Genomic DNA, 20,661 nt, shown 5'->3' with positions numbered 1-20,661 from the left:
GACAGTGTTAAGTCCACGACATGTTGCTCCCTGGTTTGGATGATTACAAACACACAAATTGCATTTGTACCTTACTCCACACCAAGGAGTTGTCCATGCCATATATACTGAAATGAAAAAGAAACGTCACCCCAAGAAACATTGCATGAAAAGTTGTCATTTAAATATCTGGGTAATTTGTGTCAAAGTTTCTCAAATTAAACATTACTTTGTCCGGAAGAATGAAATTTGATGATAAAAAAACAAAGCAGATGACAATAAAACCGATCGCCTAAACGCATCACGGCAACGGCCATGGTAACCTGATGCACGTGAGTTCCACCATTTCTTGCCCTATAAAAATCCACCCAGATTGGATAACATTCATTCGTTATTGAATTGCTACCACATGCCAAGATTGACAAGAAATCAGCGACACCAAGCCCATGGACGATTGCAAGCTGGACAAACCGCCCACGTAAGGACCATATACAGGCTCCAGCAACAGTACCAGACCACCAAAACAACATGACCGACCACGTAGCTGAAGACAAAGGGTCACTACCCAAGGATCAGGATCGTCAGATTGTGTGACAGCATCTTCAAGAAACGGAAACTGCTTGACAGACCATGGGGACACACCAGCGACATATTAGTGAGGACACCGTGTGTCGACGATTGACGAGTAGACACCTCCACTGTCATAGGCATCTGTCATCGCCGGGACCGTCTTCAGTTGGCAGGCAACACAGCACCAGCATGGGCACCACAAGCAGTGGAGAAGAGTCCTCTTCTCAGACGAGAGCCATTACTGTATCTCAACAGCAAATGGCAGAGAGAGAGTCTGGCGACGCCGTGTGTTGTTGAGAGAGACTCTTGGGGTGGTCTGAGCATCATGGTGTGGGGTGGAATTGGTCTTGCACGGAGGGTGGGGCCTGTGGTCTTCCAGAACATCGATCCAGGGAGAGACAATGGTGTCAAAGCAGCTCGGTACATTGATCAAGTCTTGAGACCACACGCCATACCTCATTTGGCATGTCCATGCAGTGGCCTGCCCTCAGTACCGATTTTAAACCAATTGAGCACCTGTGGGAGGAAATTCAAGGACAGCTGAATGACGTCCGACCAAGGCCGACAACTGCAGCTGAACTGCGTCAGGCGTTTCTCAGAGTGTGGGCTCAAGTGGGCTTTCATCAACCGCCTCATCCATTCCATGTATCAATGCTACATGGCAGTCATCAATGCACATGGCGGACATACGAGATACTTAAGTGTGATGCAATTTTTTCAAAGACTAGTGTTGTGTTTCACTTTAAGAACATTTGACACTTTAATTTCAACCTTGATGATCAGTTTTGCCAAGTTTCATCTTTTTAATATGTCTCAAAGTAAAGTATGTTTGGACAAATAAGGTGTCTCATATATCTATCCATGGTGATGTTTCTTTTGCGGTTCAGTATATTTCTCCGACCCATGGAATGAGTTAAACTTGGTCCCTAGCAACCTGTGTTTGTTGTAAGAGGCGACCAAATGGATGGGTGGTTGGACTTGGTGGCTTGGTTGATGGTGTGTCAAGGTACCCTATGGCTTAGATCGTTGCTCACAATATCAATATCTGGATTGTCTGGTCCAATCTTGATAACTGATAGCCTCTGTCATATAGCTGGAATACTGTGGAAAGTGGCGTTAAACAACAAACGCACACATATATCACATATATACACAAGGTCCACCTGGAAGACCCTCACACAAAAAAACAGAAATCAATGATAAAGAGAAGGAATCCATTTTATTTCTTTGCATATAAAGCCAATCTGCTGATGGCAATGTCTGTCACTGCCTGGTACAAGCGTAGCAAACAGATGTATCAATGTACACACGTGGACAACTAGAGACAGAAAGAGGCTGCACCAAGCCAACCTACACGCTGCAGTAGATTACAACTCCTGTCCTGGCCATTATCAGATTCAAACATGTCCCCGTTCCACAATGCGATCTTAGCACTAAGACGTTACTGATTCTTCCACATGGACAAAGACATCTTACTCCGGTTCTTCAACAGACTTCAACAGTCCCAGCACTAGGACGTAACCCAATTTCTTCCACGTAACCTTACCATGGTCCTAGCACTAAGACGTTCTTCAACACATACTTATAACTGCCGTCACACTGATATCGCATTGAAAAGCGGGGCTCTGATACCTATAATCTAATTATTGCTGCAGCTGCCAGAACCTTGCAGCCAGTGAATTTGATTTCATTCTAGTCTGACCACCAACCTCGGAGAAGTTAAGCCTGTTGCAGAGACTTAACTAATGTCCACAAACAGACTAACAAGAAAGTCAGTTCTTGAGAAGGTGCATTTATCTCAGAAACCGCAAGCAATGCCAAACGTAGCTACCACGGTCTGTGTGGTTAGTCGCCAGTGCTACAAAGCAGGAGAGTTGTGAGTAATCTACATGAAGCCGAGTACAGGAGCAAGTTGATAGTCTCAAAAGATAGTGGGACTAGTTTGCTGGAATTGGAGAACTCCACTTGCAAAGTAATATTCCAAAACATTAGAATATAAACTATTGCAAAACATTACTCCAAAAAATGCTTACACCGTAGTTGCAAATGAAATATTGTATCCTACCTTGAAACGTTCACACAAAACGGTTTTCAAACTGTTTCTCAATTTCATGTGTATAGCATTTCAATTCAAGTACAAATGTAATACCATTTCCTTAGCATGACAATATAAGTTGTCCAATAACGCAATATGATAGTCAGGTGTGATGAAACAGTCATAGAACGAGGGAATTGTGTCTAAGTGGTACATACTTCAATCACTCACAGGAGCTCAGATCTGGTTTAATGAAATCAACATCTCGCAGAAAAAGCAGTTCTGCAGAAACTGATTGAAATTGATACAGCCTGAAAAATCTGAAAAAAAAATTCTAGGTGGTTACCATTATATTGCGCCCTTCAGTATAGCGCTAAATGTATATTTAAATTTTCAAATTTTTCAAATTTGCATAATTCAGGTTGGATTTGATTATCGATCAACCGTATCATGCACGAAAGCCTTCAGAATCAAGAATGTCCACAACATAGTCACATGATCAACTTGCTAAATATGTATATTGCACTTGGTAAAGTTCTGAATCAAATCGGATGGAAAAATTGTCTAAGCTTAAAACATCTCTAAAACTTAAAAGTTCTATGAAACTAGCCTTTTTACTGATATGTTAAAGCGAGTGTCCCTTATGGCTAGGGGACCTAATGCCATACAACAGTGGCAACCAAAAAACAGCGACTTGTCACCGAGGCAACGTCCAACATATGGTAATATCACAAAAATAACCATTTCAATATCACTTGTCCTAAGCTTCCGTACACATTATGATCAAGATGCCATTATTTGAATAATAAAATGTTTGAAAGTTAAGCTTTTTTTACCATATTTGGTATTACTGTTCAGGATTACATAAGACAAATTTCTCAATTCAGTAATTTAAATATACCTGTAATCCAATATATTTGAATCAATATGAAATTCAATCACATTTCCCATATTGTTTTCACATAAAATTAACATAACATGTTGAGGTTGGATATTGGCCATGATTCAACAGAAAAAAAAATTGACCGTGATGTACGAATCAGTGACATATCACACAAACAAATCCAAGATCGGGATGAAAATTAACAAACATTAAACAGACATACCATTAGTGATAACAAGCATACGAACATCAACACTCATCAACAATGACTGGACAGGGGGACAAGGTTTCTCAGAAATTCAACACTTACAAAGCAGATTAATATTTCACCCATTTCTCAAAATAGACTCTCCATGATTTCAAGATCAAACATCGTGGAAGAATCCATTGTGGAAAAAGAGGGTTGCATGTTCATAACACCAACAATACCAATTAAACAGATATGATTAAAAAATCTACAATCGTAAAAAGCACCAAATCAACACAAACGTCTTTCATAAAACGTTGATAGCTTAATATGTCAACTATCCTAGCAAGCCAAAACACATTCACCTTAGACTTTTGCCATTTTTTATTTATAATACAATATTAAAAGCTAATTCTTCTAAAACTTATCTAAAAAAGTTCAAACCAAATTATGACGAATAGCGGCAGATCCGTGTGTTGAAGGGGAGGAATCTCACTTCATTCCGTGGCCTCTTTCTTATCATAATTTGTTTACAGATCTAAAAAAAACAAAAACAATACATGTGGACAAACACAAAATTTTAAAAAATCAAAGGGAGACATTCATACCCTTTTGCCTACTTCGAATATTTTTTTAGTACTGACAAATTTAACAGACTGGACACAAATAAAAAGAAAAAAAGACCAAAAAAAATAATTTTAGTCACATTTGTTAAATTTGAGCTTTGTAGTCCATAAACAAAGTAAAAAATAGGAATTTTGAATTATTTTATATTACTCATCTAAAAAAAAAATAAATAAAAAAAAAAAAAATGTCATACCTAATATATGAGGAGCCTAGGGTGAATGTGGTCAGGCAAGATCTACACACAGGGTACAAGCACTGTACAGTGAGGACACACAACATCGCCAAGTCCAACACACGAGACGAGGGTCGACACCATCTTCAACTCCGCCGCCTCCTTCACAAAGCAGGATTCATTCTCGCCATCCATCCATCCGTCCAACTGTACATGGTTATAACTACATCATTTGTACAAGAACTGAACCAACAACTGATAACCAATATGGCTTATGTACAGATCTACCACGCCTTAGGCACTCAAGTCCTGTCGCAACCCCCAGCCGGCGCCACACTCAGCCGGCACCACCATGGTGCAGTACGGTGTTCTCGATCTCGCACATGATTTTTCAACCGCAGAGGTGCACAATGGAATCCAAGCTGATTATACAGGCTCCAGGGCTATATATTACAAGGTGTACAAAAACGTCATTTCGCAAAAATTACTTCACAGTGCAGAGATCGAAAAAAGGTTCAAAGAGGTATAGGTATCAAATATTGTTTGAATACTTCTGAATCAATTTATAACATATGGTACATGATAACGGAGTTGGATGTAACTGCTTGATTCTGAATAAATTTATAACATATGGTACACGATAACGGAGTTGGATGTAACTGCTTTTGGCAATAGCCCAGACAAATGGTAGGGACATTGAGAAGGGCTTCACAGCTTGTCCCATGATGGAATCGAACCTGGTTTGTGATGAGCACTTTAATCACTTGGCTACCCTCCGCCCCTCACAACATCTCACGATTTGGTGTAAAACTCATTACATTTCTTCTTGGTGCTTCTCTCTCTGTCCATCGGACTATTTAATAGGCTTGATAAGAAAATGTTGTTGCACATGCATGAATCAATTCGCAGAACATCTCGTTTTCTGGTTTCACGCAAACGATGATGGTTACAGGAATCTACTGAAATTAGGAAGTTGGTTATCCAATAAATCCGTGGTAATTATGCTGACCAAGTGCTATGTACAAATATGCAATGGACATGACAAGTAACCATGGTTACGGAAGTGTAATTAACTGATGAACGGCAGAATTTCATCGTCAACAAAGAATCTGCCGAAACATACACTGGGCAACAAGCAGATGATAAATATACAAGCAAAAAATAATTTACAAGCAGCGAACTGTTTTCCTTGTTGATACAATCATAAATAAATGCAGACTTCTTCGTATGCAAACACAACCAAACATGACTTATGAATAATGCCATTGGATATAAAAAACAAAAGATAAACAAAAATAGATTTAAACAGTTCAGATTCCACAGCATATACCATTAACAGCCAAATACCCATATTTACCAAATACCATGTTTTGTGTGAACCAAAGAAAAATAAAGTGGAACATGCTTCTCATATCGATCACAGAATATAAAACCATCTTCAGGAAAAATATTACAAATGAAAAATCTTAAAATATAAGACATTATAGCATTGGCTTGAATATGCAAAATAAAACACAACCTTATGTGCATAAATAAAATATGGCCTGTTTTTTTATCAAGTTCTGGCGCTTATTAACCAGGTCAGTTAAACTATGGTTGACAGTATATAGTTGTAACATTCAAGGCTGAATACATAGCAAATGTACTGTTTTACAGTGATTATGTATATAAATGCGATCATCATGCACAGTCTTTCTGTCAGTAAGACTGCTCCCAGATGACAGGCCACGCACTGGTCATCGGAGTTATACGTTTCAGCTTAAGCCAGCACTGCTAGATAGATAGCCAGTGAAGATATTATGCTCTCAATGAAGAAGCAAACCCTCTTCTGGGAGGGTTTCAGTTGGCCATGTGTCTCTATGATCATGAGATGCTAGATGCAATTGTTCAGTTAGAGTTATCTCCACTTGAGTAGCAAACCATGTATTAAACACAGCCATTTTGGTGAAAACATTTTCATCAAAGTGTAATTCCTGCAATTCCTCACTTATTACGTTGTGGGAATCGTGACCAGGGTGGGAATTCTCATATAGCACTTCTTCACTGAATCCTTGCGGAACAAACCAGGTCTTCAGCACTAAGAATCAGTTTTCAATTCTTGTTTGTCACTATAAAGAAAAGTCAACTGGTTAAATGTCTTCAAATCATCAAGAAATGATTTTCTTCCAGAAACTCCATTTAATATCTTTTTCAATTCGAAAAGAAGAAAAACTAATAGTGGTTGTTAGGGATCATTTTGGGCTTCCAAGAGTTATCTCCCATTGACCTTATTAACAAAATGGGATATTTTCTCCAGCATTATTCCCCTTTGCACAAGATCAAGAAGGAGTAAGCTCCCTTTGCAAAAGGAAGCAAGATTGGAGTTATCTCCATACACACATCCCGCTGAAAACTGCAGTGAATGTCTTTGCCAATTCTGTTGGCAACGAAAGGCATATACACAGATGCAAAATCGGCTTGCGGTTTGGACGTTTGTTATTTGTAACAATGCCTGTGATTGGATGATAGATGGTTCCTGATGGCACCTCCTTCTACCTCAGCCACATCTCAGTACAAATGTTGTTTTCTCTTGATGTCGTTCCTCTTCCATTCTGCTAATCTATAAAACTTTTCTTTAGGCATTTCAAATATACTTTGGAATTCTTCCTCATTTAGATGAATCTGTAACAGAATGAGAGAAATCAATGTGAAAACCATCTCCTGAATGTACTTCAAAACACTGTCCATCTGTGAAAAGGAATTTCTTTATACTCCCACTGAGACACCATTCCACAGTTTAACGTGGATACCCCACTCGTATACTGACTCCAGAATTGGTCAGGGAGCATTGATCAGAGAGGTATGCTCAATAAGCAAACATCCAACAAAAAAGATACACTCTATGTCAACTTGATGCTTACCTCTAAATGGTTTGTATCTACATCTTTGGGCAGATCAAAATTTGTTATCTTCAACTTGTCATATGGATAAACCTGAAACACAAAGCAAAATTAGATCTGTCCGCGAGCCATGTTCTAGAATCACTGTTGTCACAATTTGTGACGTCGAGATATTTGTGAGTTCCACTGATACTTATTTATGATAAGTGATATTGAAGATTTGCTGGTACATCCTTTAACTATGATCTGTTATCACCGAGCCTGACCAACCAATCCTATCTAGCCAGCTATTACAATTGGCCAGAGGCTGTCTTGTGAAAACTCCAATAAGTCTGCTAACTGCCATGTGCAGAAAATAGTTGGCATGTCCAAACAACAAAGCTGGATCTTTCCGGCTAAAAAAAATAATAGTCTTAGTTGTCAGGCACCGCCAATTCTTTATTTTTTTAAGCTGTAGGCAGGACAAGTTAGGTAAGTTTTGGAGACCATCACTGCTTAAATGTCTTCATGAATTTATAGAATGGACTGTTGAATAGTTTCACAAAATAGACTAAACTTCGTCAAGCTTATGAGAACTTGGTCACAGAGGTAGGTCTATAAAGGGAAGTAACTCTTGGGAGTGAGCTCTCATTTTCACCTGGCCAGGAGAAGGATATGGAACTTGTTGTTATGCTAACCGGGGGCTCCGACTCTGTGCCAGGTGCGTGCAGGTGCGTGCAGGTGCGTGCAGGTGTGTGCAGGTGTGTGATATGCTTACCGGGGGTTCCGACTCTGTGTGCCAGGTGCTCTTCTGCAGCTTGAGTAATGATATGGAAGGACCCTCGTACCCCGACACGCCACTGATGCCCCACACCCGCGGCTCACGCTGAAACATCAACACACCACTTGCATACTGCTACATTACCCCATACTTTAAACATGTACTTCCAGGCTAAAGACATGCTTACAACACATCTAGCAAGAACAGTCAGTTCTCAGTATCTAAGTGAATGGCCAACCTTTGGTCATATAGTCGCACTGCACCTAGCCTGGTGTCTATGCAATAAGATCTAGGCTTACTATGCAAAAAGATCTAGCTTGATAATGCAATAATATCTAGCCTGATAATGCTGTAAGTATCTAGCCTGATAATGCAATAAGATCTACCCTGATAATGCAATAAGATCTATCCTTACTATGAAATAAGATCTAGCCTGATAATGCTATAAGTATCTAGCCTTACTATGCAGTAAGATCTAGCCTTACTATGCAAAAAGATCTAGCCTGATAATGCTATAAGATCTAGCCTGATAATGCAATAAGATCTAGCCTTACTATGCAATGAGATATAGCCTGATAATTAATAAGATCTAACCTGATAATGCAATAAGATCTAGCCTTACTATGCAATAAGATCTAGCCTGATAATGAATAAGATCTAGCCTGATAATGCAATAAGATCTAGCCTCATAATGCTATAAGTAACTAGTCTGACTATGCGCTAAGTAACTAGCCTGACTACCATGTGCAACAAGCATCTTGCCTTACTTTGCAGCAAGTTTCTAGCTTAACTATGCAATAAGTATCCAGCTTGACAACCATATGGAATAACATCTAGCCTGACTATACAATAGGTATTCATTTTTTCATACTTGTTCTTATTGTCAGAATGGATGCATTTGCACATCCAAAACAGATACCAAAATATTCCAGTTCACACAAAAGGCTCAATATTATTTATTACTCGAGTTACTGACACATATTATGCTCCATAGTCATCACACATGATTATGGAGAAAAATAATTTCATTTATTATCAGCAGAGTCAGCAATAGTCGCCAAATTCAAGGTCTTTCAATGCATTTTATATAATTTTAAGGATTTTTTAAGACAGATTACTAGTGAAGGCCTATCTGAAGGTTAAACTGGACTCCGTGTTCGAAATAAGCACCTGCCCCATGTCCCGCGTCAGGTAGATATCGTGGTGGGCCTGTACTTTCAAATATGCATGGGTCCTTATGACCTGCAGTGAAGTTACGTGTCAATTTATTCACAATACGCTGCAGTCTTTTTAAACAGGGCCTGAAGAGTTTAGTCAGGGCCTGCAGCTTCTGACGTCTGTGGGTCCTGATGGCAGCCAGGCAATAACTTTTATTTTAAACACTAACTGGACTCCCAAATTCACTGCCTTTATCATGTCATGGCATGAGCACAGGAACGAAAAAACAAGAATCAGAGTGCATCTTGGATTCAAACCAATGACTAGTGGGTCCTTGGACGGCTTATGGGCAAAGTTTACATGGACAGGCTATACTTGATGAATGGCTCCTCATGTATGACAGCCTTAAACAAATAATGTTTCAGCGACGAAACAACAAACAATAGTTATCATTGTGTTTAATTCTAAGAATACTACCTCTATTACATCAGGATATGATGTATTAGAGGTTAGGTTTTGGAAGGAATTATCAAACAATAGTTATCTTGGATTATTCTAAGAATACTACCTCTATTACATCAGGATATGATGTATTAGAGGTTAGGTTTTGGAAGGAATTATCAAACAATAGTTATCTTGGATTATTCTAAGAATACTACCTCTATTACATCAGGATATGATGTATTAGAGGTTAGGTTTTGGAAGGAATTATCAAACAATAGTTATCTTGGATTATTCTAAGAATACTACCTCTATTACATCAGGATATGATGTATTAGAGGTTAGGTTTTGGAAGGAATTATCAAACAATAGTTATCTTGGATTATTCTAAGAATACTACCACTATTACATCAGGATATGACGTAACAGAGGTAGGGTAATCAAAGGAATTATCAAAATATGGTTATAATTGTGTTAAGAATACTATCTGTATTACATCATATCCCAATGTAATAGTGGTAGGGTATTTGAAGGAACACTACGTGAACAGATCCCATACACAAGTAAAAGGTAACATATCTTCAACTAACAAGAAACCTTCGTAACACAAACGTCTCCATACCTTGGGAACACCATCAGCGTTCAAAGTAGATGTGGGTGTAGCTGTAGAAACAAGAAACCTTCATTAGTGACAGTGATTAGCATGATCAGTGATAAATTTAATGTCAGTTATCTGTAACCATGGCGACCTTGATGCCAGATCAGCCTCTTACTGGGATTATTTTTCTCTATGGCAGCCTGACCACCTGATCCCATTAGTCGCCTCTTATGACAAGCATAGTCGCCACTAACAACAAGCATAGTCGCCTCTTACGACAAGCATAGTCACCTTTTAAGGAAAGCACAATTGCCTCTTAAAGCAAGCAGAGTCGCCCTTTATGGCAAGAATAGTTGCCTCTTACAACAAGCATAGTCACCTTTTACAACAAGAATAGTTGCCTCTTACAACAAGCATAGTTGCCTTTTACGGCAAGAATAGTCGCCTCTTACAACAAGCATAGTCACCTTTTACAACAAGAATAGTTGCCTCTTACAACAAGCATAGTCACCTTTTACCACAAGAATAGTCGCCTCTTAAAACAAGCATAGTCACCTTTTACCACAAGAATAGTCGCCTCTTACAACAAGCATAGTCGCCTTTTACGACAAGAATAGTCGCCTCTTACAACAAGCATAGTCACCTTTTACGACAAGAATAGTCGCCTCTTACAACAAGCATAGTTGCCTTTTACGACAAGAATAGTCGCCTCTTACAACAAGCATAGTCACCTTTTACAACAAGAATAGTCGCCTCTTACAACAAGCATAGTCACCTTTTACGACAAGAATAGTTGCCTCTTACAACAAGCATAGTTGCCTTTTATGGCAAGGATATGGGTTGGTGCAGACCAATTCTACCCAGGGATCTTAATGGGTCTTAATTGTGTGTATTCACGGTGGATGGAGGAATAAAGTGCAAACAATGTGTGAGATCTTGATGATGACACTGGACAAAGACTCCGATTAATCTTAATTCCTGTGTTACCGGTACAAGGCCATTCCACAAAGCCATTATAGAGCTACCACTAAGCCTATGTAAGGTATAGGCATGACCATCATCTTAGCGCTTTGTGAATAGGGTCTTGGTCTTAAAGACTTATAGTGCTGCCTCACGGAACAGAACATGCCTGACCACGGAGAGTGCTCTACTCACTTCTGTCTCCGTTCTGTGTCGGCTCATCATGGTTAATGTGGTAGAGATCCTGCAAATAGTCACAGACAAGTCCTTAACAGCAAGCAGACATTCTCTACATCCACTTCATCCCACTTCTCATTAAACATGCCAACCGTTTTATTCAAATCAAATTATTATCATTTTCTATCTCTAAGAAATTTCGTTCTCTTCATTTGAAATGTTATACACCCAATATATTTCTGTCACAATATTGTCCAAGCAAGTTTTGTCGTTCTTTAAATGGATTTTTTTCATTCAAAATCGATGGCAGAAAGAAATCAATTACCACTTGTCAATCAAACATCATTGACCAATCAGAAAGTCAAACAGGAAACAGAATCGGCCATTTGGTCTGTCAGAAATGTTATTTAACTTTTTCTTTTTCAAAATATTTCTGTGGAGCAAAAATTGACAGAATATGTATCAAAATGACAATAGTACTTTGATATACCAGTACACAATGACTGGCGAAATACATCCATCAAGGTCACTCCTATTTTCCAACACAAATATTTGTAATTTTACTTACGAATTCATCTCTAGCACCAAAGAGACCCGAAAGTGGCAGAGTTGCTGCCCTTGGTGCCACACCATAGGATGGTCCATAGCCTGGCTTGGGTGCTGAAATGACCACGTACAAGTTAGTGCTGTAAAAGTATGTACCACATCGCCATTGAGAGTGGGCAAGCGACTTGAAGTTGATACAAGATACAGAAATCAGATAAGCTGCTCAGAATACTTTGCTAGTTTGTACTGAGAATGCAGAAGCCTCGATGCTGATTGGCTGATTAGAATGTTCACCTACCTCCAATGTTTGTTTGTTTGTTTGTTTGCCACATTCAGCAATATTCCAACTATATGACTGCAATCTACAAATAATCGAGTCCGGACCAGACAATCAAGTCATTCACATCATGAGCATCGATCTACGCAATTGGGATACAATGACATGCATCAACCAAGTCAGCAAGTCTGACCACCCGATCCCGTTAGTCACCACTTACGACAAGCATAGTCGCCTGTGACGTCAAGCATGGGTTGCTGGAGACCTACTCTGATCCGGATCTTCACGTGTACCTACGTAGGTTTTAAAGATCTTTACAGAGAGGGGTATAGCATCGGCGTAAAACATTTGATATTAATGAGACTTAACATACATTTCATGATTTCGAATGAACTAATGACATCCAGTAAAGTGTTTTTTCCCTACGAATGATTTCAAAGAGGTCGCTAGAACACATCCTCACTCTGATTGTAGCCATAACCGATGCCAGACAGAGATCGGTAACCACGGATATCACTGTCATCCCATGCGTAGCGAGGTCGGTCAAGAAATCGAGACGGAGCTGAAATGAAACATATCAGAATTCAGCCGTATTTTATATCTGTGTTTAGTGGAAAGTTTTACCAATAATTCTGTCACCACAGTACTCAAAAAGAACTTCTTTTTTTTAATGTTTGGTTTACGGATTCAACCAATAAGCCCCAGACAATAAGTAAAGTAAATATATCTAAAGTTAAGATTTTGTTCTATTTGCCAACCACTCTATTATTTTATGCAATAGAACAGAACATACAACTACAAAATACTAACAAAAAGGAATTCTTACGATAATAATAGATCACAGAGATTGTTCATAATGGCCACTGTAAATTTCTCTGAATCAAGTGATCATGTGAACATATTCAGCCGACCACCCATCCCCAATCTTGCTAACATGTACAGGGCTCTGATGGGTACGAGTTTTGAGACTTTCTTTTCCACCCCTCCAAGGCTACTGGCAAGGTATGGAACTCACAGGCAAACATGGGCGACTGGAACCGTGTGCTGTATCTGGGCACATATTTGGCACTCGGGACCCGCGAGGAGAGCCAGGGGTCCATCGGCTTCTTGGGCAGAGACCTTCTCTCCTCCATCTCCTTGTAGATGAGGGAGCCAATGCCGGACTTGTCCTTCAACTTGGAGATCTCCTCCAGCTCGCGTTCGAACTTGGGGTCTTGTTCCACCTCCTCATCATCGTCATCGTCCTTCTCCCCCCGACTCCTCCGCCGCTCTCGCACTGGAGGAAACATCCACACATCATGAGTTAACGTGGTCACAAGGACAAGGGGGCGGTCGGGTAGCTTAGTGGTTAAAGCGTTCGCTCATCACGCCACGGGTTAGAACCCTGACATGGGTACAATGTGTGAAGCCCATTTCTGGTGTCCCCCGCCGTGATATTGCTGGAATATTGTTAAAAGCGGCGTAAAAACCAAACTCACTCACTCACTCACTCACTCACTCACTCACAAGGACAAGGGTGAGGGAGTCAATTTGGTCTTACGCTGCTATTAGCAATATGTCAGCAATATCATGGCAGATGATTCAAGAAACGGGCTTCACACATTGTACATTGCACATTGGAATCAAATTCGGGCCTTCAGTGTGGTGAATGATTTCATTTGACCACCAGGCTACCCAACAGTAGACAAATAGACTGAGCTCTGAGATCTAGACATTGTTTCTTGTTTCAAGCTTATACAGCAATATTCCACCTATACGACAGCTGTCTGCAAATAATCGGGTCAGTTGATATTCTAGGGGGGTTCTGGGATTATCAAAAAAAATACATTGTCCCTGCAATTCTTAAAAAAAATCTAATCTCGATACAAAATGCCCCCCCCCCCCCCCCCCCCCCCCCCCCAAATTGAATATCAAATTGTCTGTCCCTAAACTTCACATCCCAACACATTAGCTTACAGATCTCCGGCAGAATGGCAGCTGGGGAGGCAGGTCCTGGCCAGTCATCCCTCTCGATCTTCTCCACCTCGTTGGGCAGGGGTCGCTTGCCCGCAGGGTAGGTGCTCATCCTGACGGCCTCCGAGTTGCGGAGGCTGCTGGGGGAGGAGCTGCGGCGCACCTTGACGACACGTGTCCCCCCGGACGCTAGCGCCATCATCCCGCTGCTCCCTGACGCCGATACTGCAAGAGTGACCAAACATTCAATGACTACAGAACAGCAGGAAATGTAGGGTGGCATTGAGGTACCAATGTCACAGAGACGGACAATCCAAAACGCTAAGTTGTCTCTAGGAAAAGACAGAGTCCTGGGGACCCCACTATTCACACTGCTGTAAAATGAAAACTAAAACATTTCAGTTCTCAGTTTGTTTTGTTTATTTGTTGTTTAAATGCCGCACTCAGCAATATTCAAGCTGTATGACAGTCATATGTAAATACTGAAATATCGATCTACCCCATTGGGATACGACATGAGTGAGTGAGTGAGTGAGTTGGGTTTAACGCCGCTTTTAACAATATTCCAGTTATATCGTGGCGTGTCAGCTTAATGTGGGAGGAAAGCCTGAAGTGATGCAGGTCTAAGACGTTTATCACTTAGATGAAACCCACAAGCACGGGTATGGTGCTGACAAACCTAGAAACATAATCGGGGCGAACCGGGATTCGAACCCACAATCATAGGTTTCTGGCGTGCCCAAGGGACGCAACTCTGCACAGCGAATTGCGGCGCCTTAGACGACTGGGCCACCCGTGCTCCCTGGATACAACATGCATCAACCACATTAGTGTGCCTACCACCCAATCCATTTAGTCACCTCTTAAAAAAAGCATGGGATCCTGAAGACCACCCCTAACCCAGATCTTTACAGGGGTTCAGTATGCATTCACATTCAACACAACATAAAAGATTTGCCAGTTGAATTCCTGCATGTTTCACTATTTTTTGCCATCAGTATATGTTGGGAAAATGACATCCAAATTTGTATTTTTCACTTAATGGTAACAATTTTCACAGCACAAGGAAATCTTTTCAAGACAAAGGCTGGAAACAAGTTTACAACAATTAATTTTTTAACAAATTACTGTGTCTTACTTTTTCTTGCTTTGAGAAATTCTGGTTTGTCACTCGAATAGGAGAAGTTAGCTGAAATACAAGACAGAGAAACGTACAACAACAGTTTTGGTAATTATATCTTATAAACAACCCTAAACAACAAACAACACTCTCGTCTCTGAATTCATCTTAAACAACATCAGACTCTATTACCCTGCTATGATACATGATGATGGAGACTTAATCCATATTCTCAATATCATTTCAATGATAAATGCCAATTTGATCATTTCTTTAAATTACAGGGCACGAGAACAATTCATCGTCAAGCATGAAAAATAAATTTGTACTCACAAATACCACTAAAAATTCACAAAAAAACATTCTTCACTAAAATTTTGAAATCCACATGTTGATTTCCTTATGAAGGTGAAGGTTGAAAATCCTGACAATCCATTTTGTTTCTATTATGGATAGATCCCCCGAGAAGCATCATCTAGCCTATGAGATAGTCTGTTACATGCATGCATTGTGCACTCTGAAGATGAACGCAGTAGATACAGAAGATGAGTTGAAAAACGTCACAGATTTGATACGTGCTTATAGATATTTTTTACCTGGAATTTTGTTTAATTTGAACCAAATATTTTAAATTAAATATTTGTTTTTGCTTACGACATATGCATTTAAGCATTATTTTTCCTGTTTTACTACCAAAATCAATAAAAAACAAACTAGCCATATCTTTTTATACTCAAGAACAAAACTTCAAAAATATCAATTATCGATTCAAAATGTTGTATTTCAAATAAAGCAAATTAAAAAATCTAAAATATCTAAATATTTCAAAATCAATTTCATGTGAATCTTCAGTATTCAGTGCTTGATATGCTCACACACATTTCATCATAATAAACAAACAGTTAAAAATAAAACAAAAAAACAAAAAATAAATAAGGATGATTGTCGTTTAGTATTTTAATGATGATATTCATGAAAATCATTTATGGAATGACATCTTTGTTAGAATTGTAACGTAGGATCAAACTGAAAAAAATGTTGACATCAAAATAATTTTATCAAAACTTTCTTACAAAAATCTAGTTCAAGTCAATATAAGTGTTTTAGTGTTTACTATGCTATTTGTAATATATGATTTTGATTAATGAGTGTCAATACACCTTTCTTTGAACAATATTTAGGGCACGCACAAATAAAAAAGAATGAGAGAAGAAAAAAACATTTGACAGTATAATTGTCGTTCAATCCACAGCAACCAGAAACATCAACTTTACAAAAATAATTTGACGACAGTGAGGGAAGGAATTAGTCTATAAACCTTGGTAACGTCCGGGCTCGACTGAAGAGAAGAATTAAAAATGTATATATTTTCAGATGATCAGAAACAGTAATCGATTCTCTCAATTATTATACTTTTTATCAACTTATACATGAAGAAAAATTCAAAATATCTATCTTGTTTATAAGTAGGTGATATGCATATATGCTGTGGAGACAACCAATGAATCGGACAGTGGTTGCCATAGTTACAGCAACATCAGCAACAAGGATGATATCAGTGACAGGTGATATGCCAAGGTAACCGCATCCAAACATCAAAACAATAGTTATCATTGTTAATAATTCTAAGAATACTACCTCTATTACATCACTGCCATACATCCTGTATTTTGGCTGCAATCACACTATAACTAAAATTTCAGATTTCGACAGAAGTCCTCTTCAGTGTCAACTACACATGATAAGTTGTTCCCCTAATAGCATGTACATCTCTCCAAGGCAGCAAAAACATCACTACTTTCCATTCTTCAAACTACCAGAGACAGATGATTGCAACACTTAAGAAAAGAAACCCGTCCAGAGCATCGACTTGAGACACTTTCTGGTCCAGAACCGGCCTGACGTAGACTGAGAGAAGGTTGTTCAGGTAGGTGGCAAAGTGGTCTAGATGGGCGGTGTCCCAACTTCCGGATGGAGGGTCCATTCTGTTGAAACAATACGTCCCCTGTGGGAAGGCTGTCCTCGACAATGTTGAACTTGCCGGGTATCTCTCACTGCTATCTGGCAATTGAGTCAGCCAAGGCAAATAATTGAATAGTTTCCATTATCAGGGAGCTGGATCTGCAACTGTAGTGTTGTCCGCCGCTCTGAGGACTGACAAACTGATAGCAACATTTTCCAGGTCTTGTGAGCATAACAAATCGCCTTTCCTGCAATTTATATGAAGAGGTTGTTCCAACAGGGTCCATAATTCCTGATTCGTATGATTGTCCATGCAGGAGATGTGTCCTCTAGCACACACAGGAAAGAAGTGAAGTTTTTCCCACCTTGCACACAGGAGAGCTGTATGTGCCATTTGGGAAACAACTTATCATGTGTAGTTGGCAGAGAGGACTTCTGTTGAAATCTGAAATTTTAGTTTCAGTGTGATTGCAGACAAAAAACAGGTTTTATGGCAATGATATAATAGAGGTAGAGGCTTCATAAGAATTATCCATGTTTTATTCAAACATAACTGATGTCGATATCAGAAAGTAAGGGCTGTAGCTCACCTTCACCTTGTAACTTACATGGCAATTGGACTCGATACACCAGGGAAGTCATATTGACTTTTCAAAACAATTACCTTGCTGGTAGCCCTGAGTGAATGTTGTTTTATGACACTGTCAATGGGCCCAGGGTACATATCATAATAGTATGTAGATATGAGTGAGTGAGTGAGTGAGTTTGGTTTTACACCGCTTTTAGCAATGTTCCAGCAATATTACGGCGGGGGAAACCAGAAATAGGCTTCACACATTGTACCTATGTCGGGATTCGAACCCGGGTCTTCGGCGTGACAAGCGAACGCTTTAACCACTAGGCTACCCGACAGCCCCAGTATGTAGATATGACACACTTAACAATCCAGTAGGACAACAAGATCCTTGTCAGAACACACATACTGAGGGCCTATTATTTTGCCTTGGAATCTTGATAGGGTAATAATGATGTGAGTATTTCATAAACAAAGAATTTCTTAATGTGTGAACCTGTGACTTCATAAATTGAAAAAAGGTTCCAGAGTATATATTGATGATGACATGTTATCTCCTTCCACCAAACCTGCCTCAATAGTCAAATGATGACAACTTAACACAATGTCAGCAAGTACAAAAATAAGGTGAAAATGATTTCTAAATTGAAAATTGGAAATGTTTGTTTGTTGGATAATCCAGGAATGTGATTGACAAATGACTAAAAAGACTGTGAAAACTTGTCTTCTCTGCTCAGGGAGGATAACAGAAAATGGTGCACCTCCCAAAGATGCATGTCTACATCAAAACATCATAATAAAAATTATTTTTTTAAATATCGGAATTTCAACCTTAGATGGAAACATAACATGCCTAACATTGCCCCAATCAGCAATATTCCTGCCACAGAACCAGAGTTAGAAATTGGCACTAGTCCTGTAGTCCTTGCCAAACTGCCCAATAGTAAAGGTATCATAAGGACTAGTAGAAATTTGCCATTTTTAAGGGGTTTGCTATATGGTATCTTTAACAGGACTAGCAGACCCAAACTGTTAGTTTCTACCACTGAGAACTGTGCCCAGTGAGCCAGGACCACACAACCATGAGATTGATATAATGAGCAACGCTCCAAGCCACTGGGGTACAATGACACACCCTCAACCATGCCACAGAGCCGGATAGTCTGATCCACCAAGTAGCCTTGTATAACAGATTACTTGGGGCACATTTTTCAACCCAGAGTGAGTGAGTATGGCTTTTATGCCGCTTTTAGCAATATTCCAGCAATATCACAGCGGAGACCACCAGAAATGGGCTTCACACATTGTACCCATGTTGGGATTCCAACCCGGGTCTTTGGTGTGATGAGCGAACACTTTAACCACTAGGCTACCTGACCGCCCCTTCTAACCAGATTCCCAACCGAAAGTGACACTTAATTGCACTTAACATGCTTTTAAAACACTGGTTAAAAAAGCAAAGAAAACACTTGCTTCATTTTCTACGATCTCCTGTCAATAGAAACTGTAAGCCCTAGGCTTCTAAATTGTCCTTTAAGACAAATCTATTGCCTTGAGGATAGAGACACCTCAACTCCAGAACTCTTACTCTAAATCCAATCAACGAAAGAAAGGTGATGAAAGCATTTCTGTACAATGACTACACTAAAATTCAATGCTGGATAAAAAGCTAAGGACCCTGGTTGTAAAGAAACAAGAAAGTCTAAGTTACAAATGAACGTACGGGGTCTATGATAATGAGGGGATTTCTGGGTCTCCTTGGGGTTGAGGCTTGCTCGTTTTAAATAATCCGTTTTGCTGTTTTCCAAGTAACTGCCAGTGTAGAACCGGCCAAAGTTCATCCCCGACCTTCTTTCCATGGAAGAGTCGTGCTGTAGAAATAAAAAAACACATTTAGTCTGAGTGAGTGATCATGAGTGAGTATGGTTTTACACTTAAAGCTATATTCCAGCAATATCATGGCGGGGGACACCAAAAATGGGCCTCACACATTGTACCCATGTCGGGAATGAAACCCGGGTCTTCGACGTGATGAGCGAACACTTTAACCACTAGGCTACCCGACCACCCCTCACATTTAGTCTGAATGAGACATAGAAATAACATCTGTCAATGAGAAATGAAGGAATTGTAGATATAAATATTTGATAATGATCAGTATCAATATGGATATACATTTTAGCACAAAACCTTCGGAAAGAAAAAAAATAATGCACAAAAATATCAGATAAAAGAAATATTGTAAGAGAGAAAAATGGCTCAGATAGTTTTCAGAAAGAAATATTTACAAACATTTATTCAACAAAGACAAATATTGTCACATCATCTAGAAACTCCATTTACAATAGCATTACAATGGAAAAGAACTTTCAATTGCACAAACAACATATCAAAATAGTTTCAGACATAGTGTCAATCTAATACATCTCCTAAAGAACATCATGATGTAGTGCTGAAAGAACCATTCCTAATTGTTTCTAAGTGAAGACTTGTTTTTCACTGCATTTGAAAATATTAAACATCAATATCAATTGTGATTTCTAACTAAATGCAATAAACTTGATCGCCATGGTAGAAATTGCAAAGTGTGGCAAGAAAATGAAGCGCAGTTTCCTGGTGATATGTAATTTGCTTGCGGAGTGAATAAAGACAAGCATGAACAGATCGAGAGAAGAAGCACAAAATGTTGCCTCGCTTGTTTACAAACCTTTCTGGAATTTGACCAAAGATTTCCCGGAAAACACATCCCAGCTAATGAATGCATTAAACACTAAAAGAACGAACATGTACTGAATGAACGTCA

General features: G+C 39.3%; 1 protein-coding gene across 5 annotated transcripts in view; it reads right to left on the bottom strand.

Annotated features, from left to right (window-relative positions):
* Positions 1–1,749: 1,749 nt before the first annotated feature.
* LOC124149153 overlaps positions 1,750–20,661 on the bottom strand; it is a 130,651-nt gene continuing 111,739 nt past the window's right edge. For 3 of the 5 annotated variants that reach the window (XM_048391737.1, XM_048391741.1, XM_048391738.1), the window contains 12 exons: positions 19,582–19,729; positions 16,641–16,661; positions 15,341–15,391; positions 14,206–14,427; positions 13,265–13,525; positions 12,713–12,811; positions 11,995–12,086; positions 11,445–11,493; positions 10,314–10,354; positions 8,090–8,197; positions 7,354–7,425; positions 1,750–7,114 (listed from right to left, as the gene is read on the bottom strand). In XM_048391737.1, coding sequence (XP_048247694.1) covers positions 7,001–7,114; positions 7,354–7,425; positions 8,090–8,197; positions 10,314–10,354; positions 11,445–11,493; positions 11,995–12,086; positions 12,713–12,811; positions 13,265–13,525; positions 14,206–14,427; positions 15,341–15,391; positions 16,641–16,661; positions 19,582–19,729 — 1,278 coding nt within the window. In that variant the 3' untranslated portion in view covers positions 1,750–7,000. Of the gene's footprint in view, positions 7,115–7,353; positions 7,426–8,089; positions 8,198–10,313; positions 10,355–11,444; positions 11,494–11,994; positions 12,087–12,712; positions 12,812–13,264; positions 13,526–14,205; positions 14,428–15,340; positions 15,392–16,640; positions 16,662–19,581; positions 19,730–20,565; positions 20,629–20,661 lie in introns of all 5 variants that reach the window. The other 2 variants (XM_048391739.1, XM_048391740.1) reach the window with 2 other exon arrangements.

Source organism: Haliotis rufescens, unplaced genomic scaffold (genome assembly GCF_023055435.1).
Source record: "Haliotis rufescens isolate VD_foot unplaced genomic scaffold, xgHalRufe1.0.p SCAF_96, whole genome shotgun sequence".
NCBI lineage: Eukaryota > Metazoa > Mollusca > Gastropoda > Lepetellida > Haliotidae > Haliotis > Haliotis rufescens.
This window is presented reverse-complemented; position numbering and strand designations above follow the sequence as displayed.